Consider the following 22,658-nt stretch of genomic DNA (forward strand, 5'->3'; position numbering starts at 1 on the left):
CAATTTTCAAGCAGGACCTGGCATCTGCCCACACTGCCAAAAGCACCAAAACCTGGTTCAATGATCATGGGATTACTATGCTTGATTGGGCAGCAAACTCACCTGACCTGAACCCCAGAGAGAATCTATGGGGCATTGCCAAGAGAAAGATGAGACATAAGACCGAACAATGCAGAAGAACTGAAGACCGCTATTGAAGCATCCTGGTCTTCCATAACACATCAGAGTGCCACAGGCTGATAGCTTCCATGCCATGCCACGTTGCATTAAGGTAATAGTTGCTGCAAAGGGGGCCCAAATAAAGTACTGAGTACATATGTATGCTTATACTTTTCAGAGGTCTGATATTGTTCTATTTACAATCCTTGTTTTATTGATCACATGTAATATTTTAATTTTCTGAGATGGTGGATTTGGGGTTTTCATGAGCTGTACCCCATAATCATCACAATTATGACAAATCATAATTACTATCTTGTAATTATAATATCTTGCCTTGCATGTAATGAGTCTCTCTCATATATTACGTTTCACCTTTTAAGTTGCATTACTGAAATAAATGAACTTTTGCACGATATTCTAATTTTTTGAGTTTCAACTGGTTGTTTTCCTGCTAGTAATCACAGAGAGTTCCCTACAGGTAACTGAGCAAATTAAATAAATGCATAGAACATCTTCTATAATCAGCTTTGTCATTATCTTGCTATATAAAGGGAAAGTGGCTGAGATAACAGCAATTGTCAAAGCTGGCAGATTTGTCTCTCTCCCAGATAGTTCTGAAGCGCATTTAAATGTCACTACTTTAGACATTAAAGAGTTGGTGTAATACAGGATAATATGGCTTAATGTCTACACTCAAGAGACGATGTGTAGCACAGCAAGCCTAATCTTTTACAATACGTGGAAGAAAAAGCTGAAGAAATTGAGTGCGGGAAAAAGTCACACATTGCTGAAAATCCATCCATTGCTGAATTATTAGATTTCCAATGCACTGCAGAACTTCCAACTTCTTCTCTGAAAGGCCTGAGGATCTGTATTGAAAATTATCTTGGACTCTCTGGGACCGTCCATATACCAAATGAGGTGGGTAAAATAAGGACCCAATTTGTGGGAGCAATATGCTGGCTTTGTTAAAAAGTGCTATTGCTAACATGTTGTAAGTCACCCTGAGTTTAAGGAGAAGGGTGGCATTAAAAAATGGAATAAATTAAAAAATGGAATAAATAAAAAAATTGAATAAATAAAAAATGGAATAAAAAATGGAATAAATAAAAAAATGGAATAAATAAAAAAATGGAATAAATAAAAAATGGAATAAATAAAAAAATGGAATAAATGAAAAAATGGAATAAATAAAAAATGGAATAAATAAAAAATGGAATAAATAAAAAATGGAATAAATAAAAAAATGGAATAAATAAAAAAATGGAATAAATAAAAAATGGAATAAATAAAAAAAATGGAATAAATGAAAAAATGGAATAAATAAAAAATGGAATAAATAAAAAAATGGAATAAATTAAAAATGGAATAAGTTTAAAAAATGGAATAAATAAAAATGGAATAAAAAAAATGGAATAAATTAAAAATGGAATAAATTAAAAAATGGAAAAAATAAAAAAATGGAAAAAATAAAAAATGGAATAAATTAAAAAATGGAATAAATAAAAAATGGAATAAATTAAAAAATGGAATAAATAAAAAATGGAATAAATAAAAAATGGAATAAATAAAAATGGAATAAATAAAAAATGGAATAAATTAAAAAAGGGAATAAATTAAAAAAGGGAATAAATTAAAAAAGGGAATAAATTAAAAAAGGGAATAAATTAAAAAAGGGAATAAATTAAAAAAGGGAATAAATTAAAAAAGGGAATAAATAAATAAATACTTTACAGTGTGGTTTCTGGGGTTGTTATTATTATTATTATTATTATTATTATTATTATTATTATTATTATTATTAGTTCAATTTTTATGCCGCCCTTCTCCTTAGACTCAGGGCGGCTTACAACATCTTAGCAATAGCACTTTTTAACAGAGCCAGCATATTGTCCCCACTTTAATGCACACTTTGCAAAGTTCTATGAAATATTCTGCATTCAACACATGGGCCTCACAATTATGAGAGCCAGTTGGGTTGAGTGATTGTGAGCTCTAGACTCGCCACAGGCACAAAGCCAGCTGGTTGACCTTTGGCCACTCACTCTCTCTCAGCCCTGAAATGAAGGCAATGGCAAACCATTTCCAAAAATTTTACCAAAGAAACTACAGAGTTTTGACCAGGTAGATGCCAGAAGTCAATGCTAACTTGATGACGCAAACATATTTACAGTATTACTGATTTATCTTGTGGACATTATAGAAAGCATTACTTTTATCCCTACTACATTTAGCACAGCAAATGATAAGAGTAAAATGATTATTTATCCCTAATACCTGTTTTTTTTTTAAAAAAATATGCCCCAACAAAAAAAAGTAACTGAGTAACCGAATAACTGCAGGCTACTTCAGCTAACTGCTAGCTGTAGTTCAGCAGTTCAAATCTCCCCAGTAGCTCAAAGTTGACTCCGCCTTTCATCCTTCTGAGGTGGGTAAAATGAGGAGCCAGATTGTTGGGGGCAATATGTTGATTCAGTAAACCACTTAGAGAGGACTCTAAATGCACTATGAAATGGTATATAAGTCTAAATGCTATTGTTATTGCTATAACCAGCAGCAGAGTCTTTCCCCTTATCCTTAAACAATGGGTGAGAGCTACTTTTAATGAAATAAAGACCATCAAGTGATTGAATAATAGATTTCTCAAGTTAAGTTGGAAGGGACCTTGCAGGTCATCTAGTCTAACCCCCTGCCCAAGCAGGAGACCCTACATCTGCCCCCACCTAGGATTGAACTCAAAGCAGACGTGGTTGGTAAATCCACAGTAACTGAATTTAAACATGCCTGGGATAAACATATATCCATTCTAAGATAAAATACAAAAAAATGTATAAGGGCAGACTAGATGGATCATGAAGTCTTTTTCTGCCATCAGTCTTCTATGTTTCTATGTTTCTAAGTAGCCTTTCAAATGGAGCTTTGCAAGGCTAATATACCTGTTCCAAGTTGTTTGCTAAGCCAGATAGATGTTGGTGAGCAGATCTTTTTTTCTTACTTTCCTTCCCAAAAACTAATGTGTGTCTTATACTCATTTCATAGTCCTAAAAATATAGTAAGTCGAAGTAAATTCAGTATGTCTTACTTCACGTAAGCATGTACAGTATAGCATTGCAGATAAAGTATCTTGACTTTTTTACTTATGATGTCCAAGACACTACACCACAAAAGACCAGTAAACCGACTTGATACAAATGCCACAAGCAACAATCCTATAAAATGAATTACAGCCTTGATCATGAGTTGAACAGGCAACACCAAATGGAATTCTCAAGCTTCAGGAATAAAAACCCATTTATCCAATCAAAGAAATTCTGAGGTGGATGCTATTGACTGATCACTTTTGATTCCATCTAGTCATTCAATCAATCAGCATAACCCTTCTACACTTCAGAATAAGGCAACATAAAGCATAAATGATAAATAAAGCATAAATGATATCCTACATAAAAGAATGTGTTTCCTTTTGGGAAAAGGGAACTAAAACTGTGTGAATTTGAAAAATAACCTCCCTAAACATTTCCTATGAAGTGTATTTTCACATCTGGGGAGAAAAACCATAGATTTGAAAATGTCAAGTTTCCAAAATTTGGATTGTCCTTCTTATTAATCTGGTTACAATTTGATTCTTAACACTCAATTTAACAAGTGGCACAAACAAACAAACATCTTATATTTCTAAAGTGGCATTTCACATTAAGATAATACTGTACTAGCATTTTAATATGCTGGGTTTTGATAACTTTGTGGTAAAAGCAGCCAACAAGTACTGCAGACCAGAGAGATTTGTTTTTAAAAGTTTCAAGTCTTGTAGTCTTTTATAGCTTCTCACTCTATCGTGAAATTGCACAGTGGGCTTCCCTAAGACCTTATTTTCTTCAGTGCCTGCTTTCTAGGTCAATTTATTAGCTTTTTTTAATATCCCACAGATAACCTGGTATTTCTATCCAGGGGAGAGTTCAAAAACTCCAAATGTGGTTGATCGCAGTTGCTGCTTTCTTTTGATATATGTTATAAAAAGAACAAAAGGATGACCTCTTACCTAAGTTACGCTAGACCTGAAAACTGACTTTGTGTCTATTTCTACCATTGATGCAACACAGGAACCTGCACAGTCCTATAGATGGTTCCTATGATATCATTTATATTTTCTACCTGAATTCAACGGTTCAACAGATTTACAAGTAACTGTGATTCAAGGTTGTTTGTTACTTGTAGGACATTCTGGATCCCTTATATCAGTGGAGTCAAGACCCCTTTAGGGGGTTGAATGACTGTTTTACAGGGGTCGCCTAAGATCATGGAAAAAGACAGATTCCCCATGGTGTTAGGAACTAAATCTTCTATTGTGCCGCCTTTGAACATATTTTTACAATCCAACCAATCAGGCGTTTACAGTGGGGATGTCCCTCTGTCCTTCCTGCCAATCAGCTTAAAGCTCTGTTGGGAGAATTGGTGCTAGACTTATGGTTGGGGGTCACCACAACATGAGGAACTGTACTAAGGGCCACAGCATTAGAAAGGTTGAGAACCTGTTCCTTATATTAATCTGCCTATCCCAGCTGATTTATTAGGCTTAACTTCCATCTAAATCTGTAGCACTTGGTCATCCAAGGACAACCTCCCATCCCCCGCACAGAGCATTGCTGGTGAGATTTAAATGGCTTGTATTTTTGTTAACTGTTATGTACAGCAGCAACCCAATACTGCCTACCTTGTACTTGAAACATAGAAACATAGAAGACTGACGGCAGAAAAAGACCTCATGATCCATCTAGTCTGCCCTTATACTATTTTTTGTATTTTATCTTAGGCTGAATATATGTTTATCCCAGGCATGTTTAAATTCATTTACTGTGGATTTACCAACCACGTCTGCTGGAAGTTTGTTCCAAGGATCTACTACACTTTCAGTGAAATAATATTTTCTCATGTTGCTTTTGATCTTTCCCCCAACTAACTTCGGATTGTGTCCCCTTGTTCTTGTGTTCACTTTCCTATTAAAAACACTTCCCTCCTGGACCTTATTTAACCCTTTGACATATTTAAATGTTTCGATCATGTTCCCCCTTTTCCTTCTGTCCTACAGACTATACAGATTGAGTTCATTAAGTCTTTCCTGATACGTTTTATGCTTAAGACCTTCCACCATTCTTGTAGCCCGACTTTGGACCCGTTCAATTTTGTCCATATCTTTTTGTAGGTGAGGTCTCCAGAACTGAACACAGTATTCCAAATGTGGTCTCACCAGCGCTCTATGTAGCAGGATCACAATCTCCCTCTTCCTGCTTGTTATACCTCCAGCTATGCAGCCAAGCATCCTATTTGCTTTTCCTACCGCCCGACCACACTGCTCACCCATTTTGAGACTGTCAGAAATCACTACCCCTAAATCCTTCTCTTCTGTAGTTTTTGCTAACACAGAACTGCCAATACAATACTCAGATTGAGGATTCCTTTTCCCCAAGTGCATTATTTTACATTTGGAAACATTAAACTGCAGTTTCCATTGCTTTGACCATTTATCTAGTAAAGCTAAATCATTTACCATATTACAGATGCCTCCAGGTTCTCAATTGGTTCTCATTGTATGCATCCCTATTTCCACCAGTTTCACCATATCCTGTTCTTTCAATAAAGCATCCAGATTTATTTACATGATCTGTTTTTTTGGAGGATAGGTGGCTTTAGCTGCATCATGAGCTATGACTAATGTGTAGTGGGGAGGACCATAACTACCATTCATTCATTGCAGCCATGATTTGAACAGTTGCTGAATGAATGGTCATTAAACTAGGGCTAACAAAATAAAGAAACAAAACACAGAATTATATTTCTAAGGAAACTCATTATTGTAAAGTCATTATTCTGGGCTGGATCCAGATTCAGTCACATTTAGAACAGATTCACTAACTTGTCCTATTAAACTATTCCAAACATTATTATGTTGGGATCTAATTTAAGAAAGTTGTAGCCTAGTAGTTGAAATGTTTAATAAGTACTGCCATATCAGTTTAGTCCATCTACAACTATAGAAGCTCAATATATTATATTGATTGACATATTCATTTTACTTGTAAATCAGCACAGACTCAGGGTTGTTTACAAATTAATCACTAAATTACCTATGGTAAATATAAGTAAACCAAATTAAAACAATCAGTAACCAACCAATATTACAAAAATGTGATTATAATATTCATAAAGTAATGGAAAAATAATTACAATATGAAATTATATTATAATTTCATAATATTCATAAAGTAATGGAAAATAATTAAAAGTCCTAATAAAATAATATTAACAATTCAATCAACCTAAGTAATTCAAAGCGAAATAAATTAAGGACAACAATTAAGTCATCAACCAACTCTATAGAAAATTCCAGTAGGTTCCAGAATTTTAGAGCAAGTCTTAATTTATACAGGGAGTCCATTCTACAAGGTTAGAACAGCAACTGAGAAACCTAACACTTCCAAGCCTCTACTGTTTTTGGGTCGGTCTACCTCAGGATTGTTGTGGAAAATAGTGAAGGAAGAAATTACACACACACACACACACCACTATTTATTACTGATGGGAGAAAGGTGGAACCTAACTCTAAGAAATAAATAAATTAAAACAAACCTATAAAACAAGGTCTGTTGTGAGTGGTCCTCGACCAACTCTGGTAATGCTAGATTCTGATAAGGATAAACCAGGCCCATCTTGGTACCCTAGGCCAGTGGTCTTGCCAGCTGATGCAGAGAGTGAGAGTGAGGGAGAGATAGACTTGAATGAACCTGGGGATCCATCAGAGGTGGCAGATATGCCAATCACAGTAGGGTCTGACTTAGGGAGGTGGAGGAGGAAGAAGACCTATAAAGCCCTTCATGGCACCGGACCAGATTACCTCAGGGACTGCCTTCTGCTGCACGAATCCCAGCGACCAGTTAGGTCCCACAGAGTGGATCTTCTCTGGGTCCCGTCAACTAAGCAATGTCGCCTGGCGGGACCCAGGGGAAGAGCCTTCTCTGTGGCGGCCCCGGCCCTCTGGAACCAACTCCCCCCAGAGATTAGAACTGCCCCCACCCTCCTTGCCTTTTGTAAACAACTTAAAACCTACCTCTGCCGCCAGGCATGGGGGAATTGAGATCCTCTTTCCCCCTAGGCCTTTACAATTCTATGCATGGTATGTATGTATGTATGTTTGGTTTTTATATTAATAGATTTTTAATCATTTCTAATACCAAATTACTATTGTACACTGTTTTATTGTCGCTGTTAGCCACCCCGAGTCTCCGGAGAGGGGCGGCATACAAATCCAATAAATAAATAAATAAATAAAGACCATGAGCCTTTGTTAGATGCCTGTTTTAGAAGACTAAGAAAAATACAAGAATACTTATATGGGAAAAGGAAGTAGTCTGTAGTTTGTTAGCTCTAGGGGATTGTTGACCACTCCCCATAGGTATTTAAGGGTGGCTCATGGGAAATTTGGGGTGGAGCTTCAACATTTTGTAATGGAGTCAGTTGAGGTTTGGAGTTCCAGCCATGTTATGCTAGCCAACTGTTATTTCTCTGCTAAAATATTTAAAATTGATTTAAAATATCAGTGAGTGGATTCCTCCATTGTTTTCAATCTGCGTAGGCCCAGGATAGAACAAGGTCAATGCAATAAGGGGCGTGCATAAGCGCACCGTTGTGCCTACTGTCTCTGTCCTACTGTCCTATTGTCTTTTTAAAAATCATTACTCTACTTATGTTGTGCTTATACAAACTACAATCCTATACTTGTTTGACAAATTTTGTGCAAAATGCAGCTGCGTGGGCAGTCACAGGCTTGCCCAGACATTCGCACATTTCTCCAACAGTCCGTGGTCAGCATTGGTTGCCAATTGGTTTCCAGACCCCATTCAAAGTGTTGGTTATGATCTATAAAGCCCTACATGGCAGGGGACGAGAATACCTCCGAGACTGCCTTCTGCCGCATGAATCCCAGCGGCCGGTCAGGTCCCACAGAGTTGGTCTCCTCTGGGTTCCGTCAACCAGACAGTGTCGTTTGGCGGTACCTAGGGGGAGAGCCTTCTCTGTGGGGGCCCCGGCCCTCTGGAATCTGCTCGTACTGCCCCTAGCCTCCTTGCCTTCCGTAAGAGTCTGAAGACACACTCATGCCGACAGGCCTGGAGCCACTAGATCTTTGTCCCCGGCCCAATGAATGTGTGAGAGAATGTGGAGTGAATGGAATGATTGTTTTTTTATGGGGGTTTTTTGGGGGGAGGGGTCCTATATTTTTGATTAGTTAATTGGATTATATTATGTATTGTATATTTTATATGTTGTGAGCTGCCCCGAGTCCTCGGAGAGGGGCGGCATAGAAATACAAACAAACAAGCAAGCAAACAAACAAACAACAAACAAACAAATAACATTATTAGAATGAGTAAATTGGGATTTATGTATGAGATAAATGAGTTTATGGTAATTATTCTGAACTTACCAACATCTGCCCCACTAAGGCTTTTTCCCAGAGGCCAGGGCCTCATGTCAATGGGCTTCCCATTAATAGTGAGTGATTGAACACAACCTTGGAAGCCATGATTGATTCCTACTGACTTCACAAGCCAATAAGCCGTGGGAGCACCGCCAAGGTACAAAGGAGTCCGAAAGGTAATTTTGCTATATTGACCCTAGAAGCAAAAGGTAGACAAGAAAGAAAACAGTGATGAGAAATTAGGCAAAAGAGTAAATCCAGAATCCACTTAATTTCAATTACAGTGGTACCTCTACTTACGAACTTAATTCGTTCCATGACCAGGTTCTTAAGTAGAAAAGTTTGTAAGAAGAAACCATTTTCCCCATAGGAATCAATGTAAAAGCAAATAATGCATGCGACTGGGGAAACCACAGGGAGGGTGGAGGCCCTGTTTCCTCCCAGGAGATTCCTAGAGAGGCCCCACGGAGGCTTCTCCCCGCCAATTCCCGCTTGTTTCCTCCCAGGAGATTCCTAGAGAGGCCCCACTGAGGCTTCCCCCTGCCTTTTCCAGCCTTGTTTACTCCCAGGATATTCCTAGAGAGGCCCCACAGAGGCTTCTCCCCACTTTTTCCAGCCTTGTTTCCTCCCAGGATATTCCTAGAGAGGCCCCCACAGAGGCTTCTCCCCACTTTTTCCGGCCTTGTTTCCTCCCAGGATATTCCTAGAGAGGCCCCACAGAGGCTTCTCCTGCCTTTTCCGGCCTTGTTTCTTCCCAGGATATTCCTAGAGAGGCCCCACAGAGGCTTCTCCCCACCTTTTCTGGCCTTGTTTCCTCGCAGGAGATTCCTAGAGAGGCCCCACTGAGGCTTTTCCCCACCTTTTCCGGCCTTGTTTACTCCGAGGAGACTCCTAGAGAGGCCCCACGGAGGCTTCTCCCTGCCTTTTCTGGTTAAAGTTTTGAAGGCCCGGGTTTGTAAATGGAAACTGGTTCTTGAGAACCACCTGGTTCTTATCTAGAAAAGTTCATAAGTAGAGGTGTTCTTGCATAGAGGTACCACTGTATTACATTTCTATCTTGCTTTTCCTCCATGTCTCTCTAAATACTGAAATCATGGTCCAGGAGCTCCATGGATTAAATCACCAATACCCTTAAAGAAACCAATGAAGGAAGAAGTCATGCAGCACAGTCATGTAATCAAGAGAAGATAGAAAATACCATTTCTACAAGAAAGCCAACATTAGTGGAGGAGAGATAGACTGTGACACGTATGAGGGTCAGTCAGAAAGTAATGCACCACATTTTTTTCTCCAGCAATTATTTATTGAACACAATGAAACTTACACACAAGAAGGAATGATGTTTCTTCTACACTCCCTGATTTTCCACATAATTTCCATCCCATTCTATGGCCTTGCTCCAGGAGACACAAGGGCATGTATGCCCTTCGGTACCACTCCTTGTTCTAATGGCATCACCCTCTATTCTTCTGTTCTGTTCTTCTAATGGCCTCACCCTCTGTGCCCAGCGACTAACCGTACTTCTGTTGACTGTAGATTCTCCATAAACTGTACACAAACATTTGTGAATGTTCCCAACAGTTTCTTTCTCCGCAGTAAGAAATTCAATGACAACACGCTGCTTGTAACGTACATCACTTACAGACGTCTTTTCAAAACACTCCTGCTGCTACGCTATCTGTCTGAAGAAATGCAAAATTTACATGCACACACCTGACAATTCAAATAATGTATATTGTATTTGTACCATTCCTGTAGGCTGAGAAAAAAAATGTGGTGCATTACTTTCTGGGCGACCCTCGTGGATTAGAAAAAATTAAAGCATCTCCAAACTGAAGTTAAGGAAACTTATACTGCATCCAGTGGTTCACTACCCCTGAGTTTGAGAAATCTGTTTTTTTTACTTCAAAACAAATTATATATAGAATGCTAAGTGTTGTGGTTAGCTCTGGCCCAGCTCCTGCCCCAAGGACTGTGGATGTGGGGGAGACATCCACATGCTGCAGGCCTGTTTTGCCCCCAGTGGAATCTGATGATGAAGGCTCCTCTGACCAAGAAGACATGAGTGACAGGGTGGAGGAGAGTGTGGCAGACAGCACAGACGGAGATCAATTATCTAGCTCCTCCTTGGATTCAGAACAAGAGTTAATGATACAGCCATGCATGCGGAGAGCGATGCATAGGCAACAACAACTGAGAGATTATTATCAAAGAAAATGAGGCCACCTGTGGTTGGGTGGGGCTGTGGTAATTAGTGAGGCTGCTATAAATAGCAGCCTGTGGGTTTGGCCATTGTGGAGGATTATCTGATTGTGTTTCATGACTGCTTTACTGACTTTGACTTTTTGTGTGCTGATTTTCCCCGGCTTTGAAACTAAACCAGAGCAAAGTGCTGATTTTCCCCGGCTTTGAAACTAAACCAGAGCAAAGTGTGTTTCACTTTGTGAAAGAAGGAGGACTATGAATTGCCTCACAGCTGCAAGCTAAGTATCCCAGAACTGATAAGGGACTTGTACAAATTACCAATTTGTTTGGAGACGAGTGCTCTTTGCTATATCAAAAGAGGGCTTAGTTTAAGTGAATTTTCATTATAAAGAACATTGTTTTGAATTTTCAAACGTGTGTGTGTCTGAAATTTGTACCTGTGAATTTTTGGGAGGAGTCTACCGGAGAGCCCGACAGAACAATCACCAGTAACTCACCTGAGATTTTCCAGGAACTGGTGGACTGTTATCCAAACGAAGCCATCCATCTACACCATCCCTAAATACAGTCACACTGTGCCAACCACCCAGTTTAATTTTGTCCTTGCTTGTCATTGTTGCAATTCCGGTTCCACAGTTGAACCTGAGACCAGTATAGGATAATGTGAGATAATCAAACCTAGATACCTGGGTTCCTAAACTTCACTTCAATTTATTTATTATTTATTTATTTATTTATTTATTTTGTTAAACATGTACATCATAGCATGTATAGGTATAAACATAAAAAAGTAAGTAAGTACAGATAAATGGGGACAGTAAGACAGGGACAGTACGCTTATGCACACCCCCTTTAAAGACCTCTTTAGGAATTGTTGTGGTTAGCTCTGGCCCAGCTCCTGCCCCAAGGACTGTGGATGTGGGGGAGACATCCACATGCTGCAGGTCTGTTTTGCCCCCGGTGGAATCTTCTGATGAAGGCTCCTCCGACCAAGAAGACATGAGTGACAGGGAGGAGGAGAGTGGGGCAGACAGCTCAGAAGGAGATCAATTATCTAGCTCCTCCTTGGATTCAGAACAAGAGTTAATGATACAGCCACGCATGCGGAGAGCGATGCATAGGCAGCAACAACTGAGAGATTATTATCAAAGAAAATGAGGCCACCTGTGGTTGGGTGGGGCTGTGGTAATTAGTGAAGGTTGGCCATTGTGGAGGATTATCTGATCGTTGTGTTTCATGACTGCTTTGCTGACTTTGATCTTTGTGTGCTGAGTTTTCCCCACTTTGAAACTAAGCCAGAGCAAAGTGTGTTTTACTTTGTGAAAGAAGAAGGACTGTGAATTGCCTCACAGCTGCAAACTAAGTATCACAGAACTGATAAGGGACTTGTACAAATTACCAATTTGTTTGGAGACAAGTGCTCTTTGCTATACAAAAAGAGTGCTCTGTTTATTCACATTTTCGGTATAAAGAACATTGTTTTGAATTTTCAAACATGTGTGTGTCTGAAATTGTATTTGTGCATTTTTGGGAGGATTCTACCAGAGAGCTTGACAGAACAGGAATGGGGTGAGGTCAATGGTAGACAGTTTGAGATTGAAGCTATGAGGGTTTGAGGCTGTAACAAGGGAGTCCAGTAGAGCATTTCAGGCATTGACCACTCTGTTGCTGAAGTTGTATTGTCTGCAATTGAGTTTGGAGTGGTTTACCTTGAGTTTGTATTATTGTGGTTAAAGTTGAAGAAGTCATTGACAGGTAAAATGTTTTAGGAGACAATTGTGTGTGTACTATGCTTATATCAGACTGCAAGCGGTGCCGTTCCAGATTGTCCAGGCCCAGAATTTCAAGCCTGATGGCATAAGGTATTCTAATGTGAGTAGAAGTACTCTTCTCATGAAATACATCTGGACCCGCACAATCATTTTAATGTTCAATATACAGTGTGAATTCCAGGTGGATGACCTGTATTCAAGAATTGGTCTGGCAAAGGTTTTGTATGGCCTAGTTAGAAATACAATGTTACTGGAGAAGCTTCTCAAGATTAGGTTAATAATTCTTAATGCCTTTTTGGCAATGCTGCTACAGTAAGCTCTGGGGCTTAGATTCTTTGAGATGCGTAGTCCTAGGTCAGTGATGACGAACGTATGGCATGAGTGCCAGAGGTGGCATGCGCAGCCATTTCTGTCGGCACGCAAGCCATTGCTCTAGCTCAGCTCCAGCACGAATACGCGCGCTGGCCAGCTGATTTTTGACTTACTCGGAGGCTCTGGGAGGGCACTATTGGCTTCTGGAGGGCCTTCGGAGGGATGCTCCAGGAAAGCCTCTGGAGCCTGGGGAGGGTGAAAAATGGGCCTACCAGGCCCACCAGCAGTTGGGAAATGGGCTGTTTCTGGCCTCAAGAGGGACAGGGAGGCAATTTTTACCCTCCCCAGGCATTGAATTATGGGTATGGGCACTTGCGCAGGTGCAATAGTGTGTGCGTGCACACTTTTGGCACCCGAAGAAAAAAGGGTTCACTGTCCTAGGTCTTTGACAAAGTGAGGGTTGTCTACAAGATCGTTTCCACCCAACTTATAATTAGTGTTCTGATTCCCCCCCCCCCCACTGTGCAGGACATAATATTTATTAGTTGAGATTTGGAGTTGTCAAATGCGCAACCATTCAGACATATAGTTAAGATTACTTTGTAGGACAGCAGCACTGTCAGTGGTGTTAAATAATTTTACATAATCAGTGAAGAGGACATAGCTGCTTTTAATATGATCGCATATCTCATTGATGTAAAGCAGAAAGAGTGTGAGTCTTGAAACACTGCCTTGGGGACACTGCTATTAACTGTGTCGGATTTGATTGGGCCCTCCCTAGTTTGACCATTTGTTGCCTGCTGGACAGGAACGTAGCTATCCACTTTTGCAGGGATCCAGCAATACTGTAAGAACCTGGTTTCAACAGTAGTTTCTTGTGCACCACTGAATCAAAAGCTTTACAGAAGTCTATGTCAATTGCATCTATTGCTTTAACCTGGTCAAGATGTGTGGTCCAGTGCAGGAGCCCAGATTACAGGACATTTTTTACAGTGTAGGAGTTGCAGATTACAGGACAATTTTTTTTCCAATTGTTAGATAGCAGGCTGTCTCTAAGTGGAGGGCAATGTATTCATTTATAATTGATTCCATAACTTTACAAATGATGCAACACCAGTGAGATTGGTCTGTAATTTTCTACTAGACTTCCCTTTCTAAAGATAGGTATAACCATGGCTAATGACCATAGGTTGGTCAAGGTTCTGGTACTAAAGGATACCTCATAGATTGTGCATTGAGGTTCAGCTAGGGTAGTAGCAAGCTTTTTCAAAAAGTAGGCACATAATCCATCAGAGCCAACAGATAGAGATGGCTTTAGATTACATAGTGCAATTTCAATGTTATCTACTATAAAATCGATATGTAGTAAATCGTAACAATTTATTATGGTACAACTAAAAAATGGGGAGTGGCAGCTCTTGCTGTCAACAAAGACAGAACCGAAGAACGTATTGAAGAGGTTGGCCTTAGCTTCATCATTACAGTCTTCCCCATTAGGCCCTTTTGGGGATGGGATGATTTTCAAAATTTGGCATTTATGAAATTATAGAAGGCTTGGGAGAAGTGTGAATTTAAGTTGTTCCTCCTGTTTGCAATGGTGATTGGTACATTTGGCCTTTATCTAGTGGCATAAGGCTTTGTAGCGGTTTTTAAAGTTAGTTATGTAGCCAGTTTTGTTTTCTTACCAAATAATTTTTTTCTTGGATAGTAAATTTCTTATTGTTATGAGTAATTTGTTTTTTGTTTGTTTTGCTTTAGAGGTTATTTTAGGTACATGTAAATTAATGACTCAATATGAAAGATTCAGTGTCTGCCTTGCTGATGGCACAATGCAGCAAGAGAATACGTCCAACTTCCTGATAAGAACTAGCACTATAGTAATAATTCCAGTACTTTATAGGTGAAAAGAAGCTGCCACTGAGTTGATTGACAAGGAAGAAGACTTCTAAGTTATGGTCTCCTGATCTCCTGACCTTGTGCTTATCTCCACTTATTTTTAAGTGAACAATCTGGAAAGAGTAAAAGATTATGTAGTTATTTTTCTTTATTGCTTACCTGAACTGAACGTTTTGCCTGATGATTGCCAGTGACATGAAATCACCCCGACCATGCTCATTCTCTCCACAATAGAGAAGCAAACCATCCTCTCCTTCTGCCTAGGAATGCAAAAAGAAAATCTAAAAAGTCATTTAGAAGTACCTGGTACCTTGGTACTGGACAGCTTTGAAACTTGGTACTCAAATTTGGTACTCAACGCAATTTGATGTGAACATTTTGTCTTAGAATTTGTTTGGTACTGAATACACAAGCTAGAACTTGCTGGTGTCAGTTGCCTTGTGACTAACATATTATTCCTAATGGGAAAAAAATTGCTTGTTACTTGGCATTTTTGGAATTTGTCATGACTACTGCAATCAATTAGCATGTACCAAGGTACCATTGTGTATTGCACAACTGAAAAAGGCACCTGAAAAAGGGGACAGTTGTCTTTTAAAGGGGTGTATTGGGGTATCTTTAGTTCTGAACAAATAAAATAATAAGACTAAAGTTATGCATCATGTGAAAAATTTAGACAAAGAAATGTTCTACTTTGATCCTTTAGAATTTAGGCTCATGGACTATGATTAAATGTAGTGATTTAAAACCCTAAAAAGAAGTGGGGCAGAAGTTCCTACACCAAACATGATGGAGTGATGGTCACTGGTATAGATGGTTTTTTAAGAGAACCAGACAAACTCATGGTCTGGATTGTCATTTCCCAAGATCAAAGGTGGCAGTTTTTGTGGATATATTTTTGAATCAGTTTTTGACTCCTGTCATTGCCTGCTTGCTATTATTGAGGGAGGATCAGAATAAGCAGTCACAATTTCACTTAGGAACCACTTTATTTAATGACCAAGTTGTTGGTCCCAATTGATCTAATGGGAGAAGTCCTGCAGACATAGATGCAGAGAGCTCTGCACATCCAGAGTGTGCCATTGATGTTCTAAGTGATGGGAAGGCTCAGGACAAAACGTAGCCTGGGCTCGTTCCTGTGCCCTATAGAACCAAGTGTTAACTTTAGGTATAAAGGTAGGATCTAGTCCCAAACCAATGTGAAACATGCAAAGGTCTGATCGAATGGAAAGCACAGCCAACTCCAAAATACGTCTGGCCAAAGTTATGGATTCCAGGAAGGAGACTTTATAAGCAAGAAAGCAAAGTCTCTGGCTCTAATGATAAAGGCTTCTGGTGCAGTTTGGGTTGATGATTCAACCCATAGCTCAATTCAAAATGGCGTCTCATCTTCCAAGCATCTCACTGCTGGAGATGCAAATAAGTTAAACCCTGGCTAGCGCTACAGAGTTATGCTTATGGGTGTTGCCAATGCTGCCACCTGGCAGAAAAGTAAATCAATTTAGAGCCAAAGGGTCAGCGCATCAGAGACAAGCTCGTGAGCTTTGTCTGCCTGTTTGATCTGTCGGCCGACAGTCAAACCACTGCTCCAGTGGCTCTCAATGGTATCAGGCAAAAGAGCACTTCATGCTGGAAAGAAACAGCAAATTTGGAAATGCAATCCAATTTTAGGTAGAAACAAAAACCAGGAATGGACAACTCTAGCAACACATCTGATCCAGGCTACGACTGAGTCTAAAAAGCTGGAGGAGAGAGAGGAAGTGGCATGTTGTTGATTTCTGCAGACTCAGTCCAATAGGATTACATATCATTATGGGAAGATGTCTAATCTGTCACTTTCAACGTCTCCAATCAACATAGTCACTAGGAGGCATGGAAAAGATCAATGATTCTTAATAGTGATTTCAGCCATGTGTAGCAAATTTATTTATTTTTATTTATTTATTGGATTTGTATGCCGCCCTTCTCCGTGGACTCGGGGCGGCTAACAACAGTAACAGAATGTAAAAATCCAATACTACAACAGCTAAAAACCCTTGTTATAAAACCAATCATACATACAAACATACCATGCATAAATTGTAGAAGCCTAGGGGGAAAGATTATCTTAATTCTCCCATGCATGACGGCAGAGGTGGGTTTTGAGGAGCTTACGAAAGGCAAGGAGGGTGAGGGCTGTTCCAGAGGGTCGGGGTCGCCACAGAGAAGGCTCTTCCCCTGGGCCCCACCAACCGACATTGTTTAGTTGACGGGACCCGGAGAAGGCCCACTCTGTGGGACCTAACTGGTCGCTGGGATTCGTGCGGCAGAAGGCGGTCCCTGAGATAATCTGGCCCAGTGCCATGAAGGGCTTTATAGGTCATAACCAACACTTTGAATTGTGACAGAAACTGATCGGCAACCAATGTAGACTGCGGAGTGTTGGTGTGATATGGGCATATTTAGGGAAGCCCATGATTGCTCTCGCAGCTGCATTCTGCACGATCTGAAGTTTCTGAACACATTTCAAAGGTAGCCCCATGTAGAGAGCATTACAGTAGTCGAGCCTCAAGGTGATGAGGGCATGAGTGACTGTGAGCAGTGACTCCCGGTCCAAATAGGGCCGCAACTGGTGCACCAGGCGAACCTGGGCAAACGTCCCCCTTGCCACAGCTGAAAGATGTTTCTCTAATGTGAGCTGTGGATCGAGGAGGACGCCACCAAATGCCACCAAATTAACATATTCACAGGATCAAATCAATGGAACTTTCTTCCATATAGATTCATATTAGTGTGATACATTCATTTGAAAAAAAAAATTCATGGGATTTTGTGAGCAATTTGGCCAAGAGCATTCACAGGATACAATGCAAAAAGGAGGCCACAATGACATAGTTGAAGCTCTACCTATTTTTAAATTTGACACAAAAACAGATGAATTTCAGTCATATCATCTTGACGGCTATCTTGATTTTTTAAATTATATTTAATGGTTTTGACCAATTTCCATTCCAGTGTTAAAAGAGCCAGTGATATATTGTGCCAAGTGGAAAACTCAAATGGGCTTTTCAATTTCTTTGTAAAATTATGTTCTGATTTAACTAACTCTTGTTGATTCTATTCAAACTCTGGTACATTCTGCATATCAAATACACTATTTTAAGTTGCTCTCGTACAGAATGGCACAGAGGTATTCTGCAAGATGCTCACGTTTTCTTTTCTTTCTAAATGTATTAACAGATTTTCTTTGACTCATTTATCTGTTGGTTCAAATGTTGCATAGGTTTTAACAAAGCCTTTTTTACTTCAAGACTGCATATACTTACCATAAATTCAACAGTAATTTGGAATGTCTGATAGGAATTCTTAAGAGGCTCAAAGGAGACATAGGAATATCCAAAGAATTGAGGATACTGAATATTAATATCTGAAAGTCAATAACAGAAATGTTGCTTAGCAGCTTAAGCATCAAATAATAGAATTGTTTTTAAACAGAGCGGTCAGGCAGTAGGGAAATCAAGTAGAATGCTTGGCTGCATAGCTAGAAGTATAACAAGCAGGAAGAGGGAGATTGTGATCCCGCTGTATAGAGCGCTGGTGAGACCACATTTGGAATATTGTGTTCAGTTCTGGAGACCTCACCTACAAAAAGATATTGATAAAATTGAACGGATCCAAAGATGGAAGACAAAAATGGTAGAAGGTCTTAAGGATAAAACCTATCAGGAAAGACTTAATGAACTCAATTTGTATAGTCTGGAGGAGAGAAGGGAAAGGGGGGACATGATCGAAACATTTAAATATGTTAAAGGGTTAAATAAGGTTCAGGAGGGAAGTGTTTTTAATAGGAAAGTGAACACAAGAATAAGAGGACACAAACTGAGGTTAGTTGGGGGAAAGATCAGAAGCAATATGAGAAAATATTATTTTATTGAAAGAGTAGTAGATGCTTGGAACAAAATTCCAGCAGACGTGGTTGGTAAATCCACAGTAACTGAATTTAAACATGCCTGGGATAAACATATATCCATCCTAAGATAAAATACAGGAAATAGCATAGGAGCAGACTAGATGGACCATGAGGTCTTTTTCTGCTGTCAATCTTCTATGTTTCTATGTTTCTAAATATTAGATTACAATATAATCTTGGTATATTTAGCATTAGATTTTAAGAGTCAATGTCAACTGCTTAAATGTTCCTAATTTGTCCCTTCCTTCCAAAAGTTTGAAGAATCACATCTTTTCCCCATCCTTCTATGTGCAGTCTTTTAGAACAACAGCTTTAGTCGGTTCCTCATTAAAATGTCAAAGCTTCAAATCAGTACTTTGCTTTAAGGGGGGGAAAAGTGCATGGCCAAATTATAGAGATACTGGAAAAAGTTATGGGAATTCAGAAATCAAGCCAAATCTGGGACCCCCCCCAACCCCCCCAAACAAACCTATGATGCTGACTTTGAACATTCATAAAATAGAGGCATTCTGTTAGGAAATGCCTCTATTCTTAGGAAACTCACAATCAGGATACAATTAAAAGAAGCCATTTCTTGGTGTTTTTTGACCTAAGCAGCTGGTCATTAAATTATATTGCCTCTCAAAAGGTATGCTGTTTGCTCAACCTAGATAGTAGATATGAATTAAGTTCCCTCTAGGTTTTTGTGATTCCCACCATCTGCCCAACAGCCAGCTGTGTCTTTCCCAGTTATGGTTCTTCTTACATTTCTAAATGCACTAAAGTGTCAAATCAAATATATGAAATGCTGCTCTGCAAACCTGCCCTGAACAAAGACATCTTCAGGATGTGCAGAGAGTTACCAAAGCTTTCCAAGCAAACCAACCTTCTGAACAACTCTCCCCTCCTTTGCCAAGGTTGCAGTGGCAACGAGAGCCGCCCTGCTCGTAATCATTGATGCAAAAGCTGTTGGTGGAGCAGATGGTTGCATCGCAGGACTGATCGGATTGTCGTACAACTGAAGTCTTGCTGTTCTTCCTGATGGCCTTAGCAGTATTGCTGGAAGGGATTGTAGTGCCTGGTAGGAATGTAGTTGTTGCCATAGCAGTGACAGGATACGTAGTAGGTGAAAGCAGCCCGGAAAGGAGTTCTGCATTAGATTCTTGTATTAGGTTGCTTTCAACCAAAAAATTTGTATTGCCTCCTTGGACGGTAGGAAGTGGTTTGAGCTAATGACAAAAAAAAAGCATTTTAAAAAGTGTGTTTAGTAAGGTCAAAGATCAATACTACAATTCTTACAGTTAAATGTTAACCATGGGTAGGATAATAATATGCAATAATAATAATAATAATAATAATAATAATAATAATAATTAATATTATTTATTAGATTTGTATGCCGCCCCTCTCCGTAGACTCGGGGCGGCTCACAACAATGATAAAAACAATATATAATGACAAATCTAATAGTTAGAATCTAAAGTAACAATAGTACATTTAAAAGTCTAAAAAGCAAGGAACCCCAATACAGTAGTACCTCTAGATACGAGCTGCTCTACATGCGAGTATTTTAAGATACGAGCCACGAGGGGAGAGACATTTCTGTTCTACTCCCGAGCTCAAATTCGGGATACGAGCCAAGCGTCCACTAGGTGGTGCAAGAATCCTTGCTTTTGGTTATCTCGGAGGGGGGAAAAGTTATTTGTTCCAGATACGAGTTGCCTCGAGATACAAGCTCCCTTATGGAACGAATTATGCTCGTATCTAGGGGTACTACTGTATATAAAAACATACATACAGTCATATCATGCACAAAAACTACATAGGCAGGGGGAGATGTTTCAGTTCCCCCATGCTTGATGACAGAGGTGGGTTTTAAGGAGTTTATGAAAGGCAAGGAGGGTGGGGGCAGTTCTAATCTCTGGAGGGAGCTGTTTCCAGAGGGTCAGAGCCGCCACAGAGGAGGCTCTTCCCCTGGGTCCCACCAGACAACATTGTTTAGTCGACGGGACCCAGAGAAGACCAACTCTGTGGGAGCTAACTGGGATTTGTGCGGCAGAAGGCGGTCTCGTACTCAAACTGATATGAGAGCAGTAGAATGATTTGCTGCCAAACTTCTAGGAAAGGAGCGTCCTACTGTGTCATCTCTTAAGAAGAAGAAAGCTTTAATTAATTTGAGCCAGAATACTGACTAAGTGTTCATCTTCACATCCTCCTAACCATAACTGAAAAACGTTCTGATAATTATTTGTATATGCCATGGCTCATGACATTGCCTTTATTCTACAATTTAAACTCTCCACCAATCACTGGGACACTGGATTTCAAAGCTATCTTGGCCGGGACTGCAGAAGAGAAAAAATACTTGGCTTCCATAAACATACTGGCAATACTGAAGCCTCCAAGATGGTCTCAGTCAGGAGGGGGGACTAGAGATAGCTGAGGTTTTGTAGCCAAAACAAAATATACTGTTTTAAAAATAAAGGGAACACTCAAAGAACACATCCTAGATCTGAATGAATGAAATATTCCCATTGAATACTTTGTTCTGTACAAAGTTGAATGTGCACAACAGCATGTGAAATTGATTGTCAACAGTGTTGCTTCCTAAGTGGACCGTTTGATTTCACAGAAGTTTGATTTACTTGGAGTTATATTGCGTTGTGTAAGTGTTCCCTTTATTTTTTTGAGCAGTGTAGTTCCCCCTGAGAACCAAGAACATTTCTATAGGTGGCTGAAAAAGAGGAGGAGTACCTTGTTTGGAACATTTCACTGATTGCTTGGGAAAGGGGAAATAACCTACCTTACTTAGAACATAAGAAGAGCCATGCTGAATCAGGCCAAAGCCCATTGAGTCCAGCATTCTGTGTTAAACAGTGGCCCACCAATTGTCCATGGGGATCTTGAGCAGAAAGAGAAGGCAAAACTCTCCCTTTCCCCTGACCCCTAACAAATGGTACTTACGGGAATCCGGCCTGCCTCAACCAACATAGAGGCGGCATATGGACATCCGTTTCAATAACCACCGATACACTTGGCATCCATGAATCTGTCTAATCCTGTCTTGAAGGTATCAAGGCTGACAGCTGTCACCACCTCTTCTGGAAGTGAATCCCATAAACCAAAGACCCCCTGGGTGAAGAAATATTTCCCTTGATTTGTCCTCACGTTCTTACCTATGAGCTTTAGGGAGTGCCCCCTCGGTATTGTGTGATAGAGAAAATAATTTTTCTCTATCCAGCTTTTCTATCCCATGCAGGATTTTATACACTTCGATCAAGTCACCCCTTAAATGCCATCTTTCAAGGCTGAAGAGACCAAGGCATTGCAACCTGGTATCATAAGGGAGGTGCTCAATTTCCTTGATCATTCTTGTTGCCCTTTTTTGCACCTTTTCCAGTTCCATTATATCCTTCTTGAGATGTGGTGACCAGAACTGTACACAGTACTCCAAGTGTGGTCTCACCATCGATTTGTATAACTTACTTACTTACTTATTTAGATTTATCTGCCAAATCAGAGCAGCGTACAACATAATAAATACAATACAACGTGTATAATAATCTAATATTAAAAACCCTAAAAATTATAAAACCCCATTTATCCTAAAACACAATCATCCACATTCATCCAACTGGAACTAGCTACTCATAGCACTGGCTGGTGTTAGCTCTCAACACTCATGGTCCCCAAGCCTGCCGGTAGAGATCTTCAAGGATTTGCCAAAGGCAAACTTTTAATTAGGTGAAAACCGCAGAAATATTTAGAGTCGGTTTCCCCCAGTCTGTGCCAATATGATATGTCCAATAAACCTGTTCTTTGAGGAACTTGCTTGCCTCAGAGTTTAATTTGCTATGGGTATATTCCCTGACACATATCTGACCATGTAATGTCTGATCAGTGTTTTCTCAAA

At 39.7% G+C, this 22,658-nt stretch overlaps 1 protein-coding gene across 2 annotated transcripts in view; it reads right to left on the reverse strand.

The window, feature by feature from the left end:
- The window catches only part of EGFLAM (EGF like, fibronectin type III and laminin G domains), a 197,907-nt gene that overhangs the window by 43,083 nt on the left and 132,166 nt on the right, over positions 1-22,658 (reverse strand). For both annotated transcript variants that reach the window (XM_070743426.1, XM_070743425.1), the window contains exons 9-13: positions 19,632-19,974; positions 18,123-18,223; positions 14,977-15,077; positions 11,335-11,479; positions 8,639-8,828 (exon numbers count right to left, since the gene is read on the reverse strand). In XM_070743426.1, the coding sequence (XP_070599527.1) occupies positions 8,639-8,828; positions 11,335-11,479; positions 14,977-15,077; positions 18,123-18,223; positions 19,632-19,974 (880 nt within the window). The remainder of the gene's footprint in view (positions 1-8,638; positions 8,829-11,334; positions 11,480-14,976; positions 15,078-18,122; positions 18,224-19,631; positions 19,975-22,658) is intronic.

The sequence above is a fragment of the Erythrolamprus reginae genome, chromosome 2 (assembly GCF_031021105.1).
Source record: "Erythrolamprus reginae isolate rEryReg1 chromosome 2, rEryReg1.hap1, whole genome shotgun sequence".
NCBI lineage: Eukaryota > Metazoa > Chordata > Lepidosauria > Squamata > Dipsadidae > Erythrolamprus > Erythrolamprus reginae.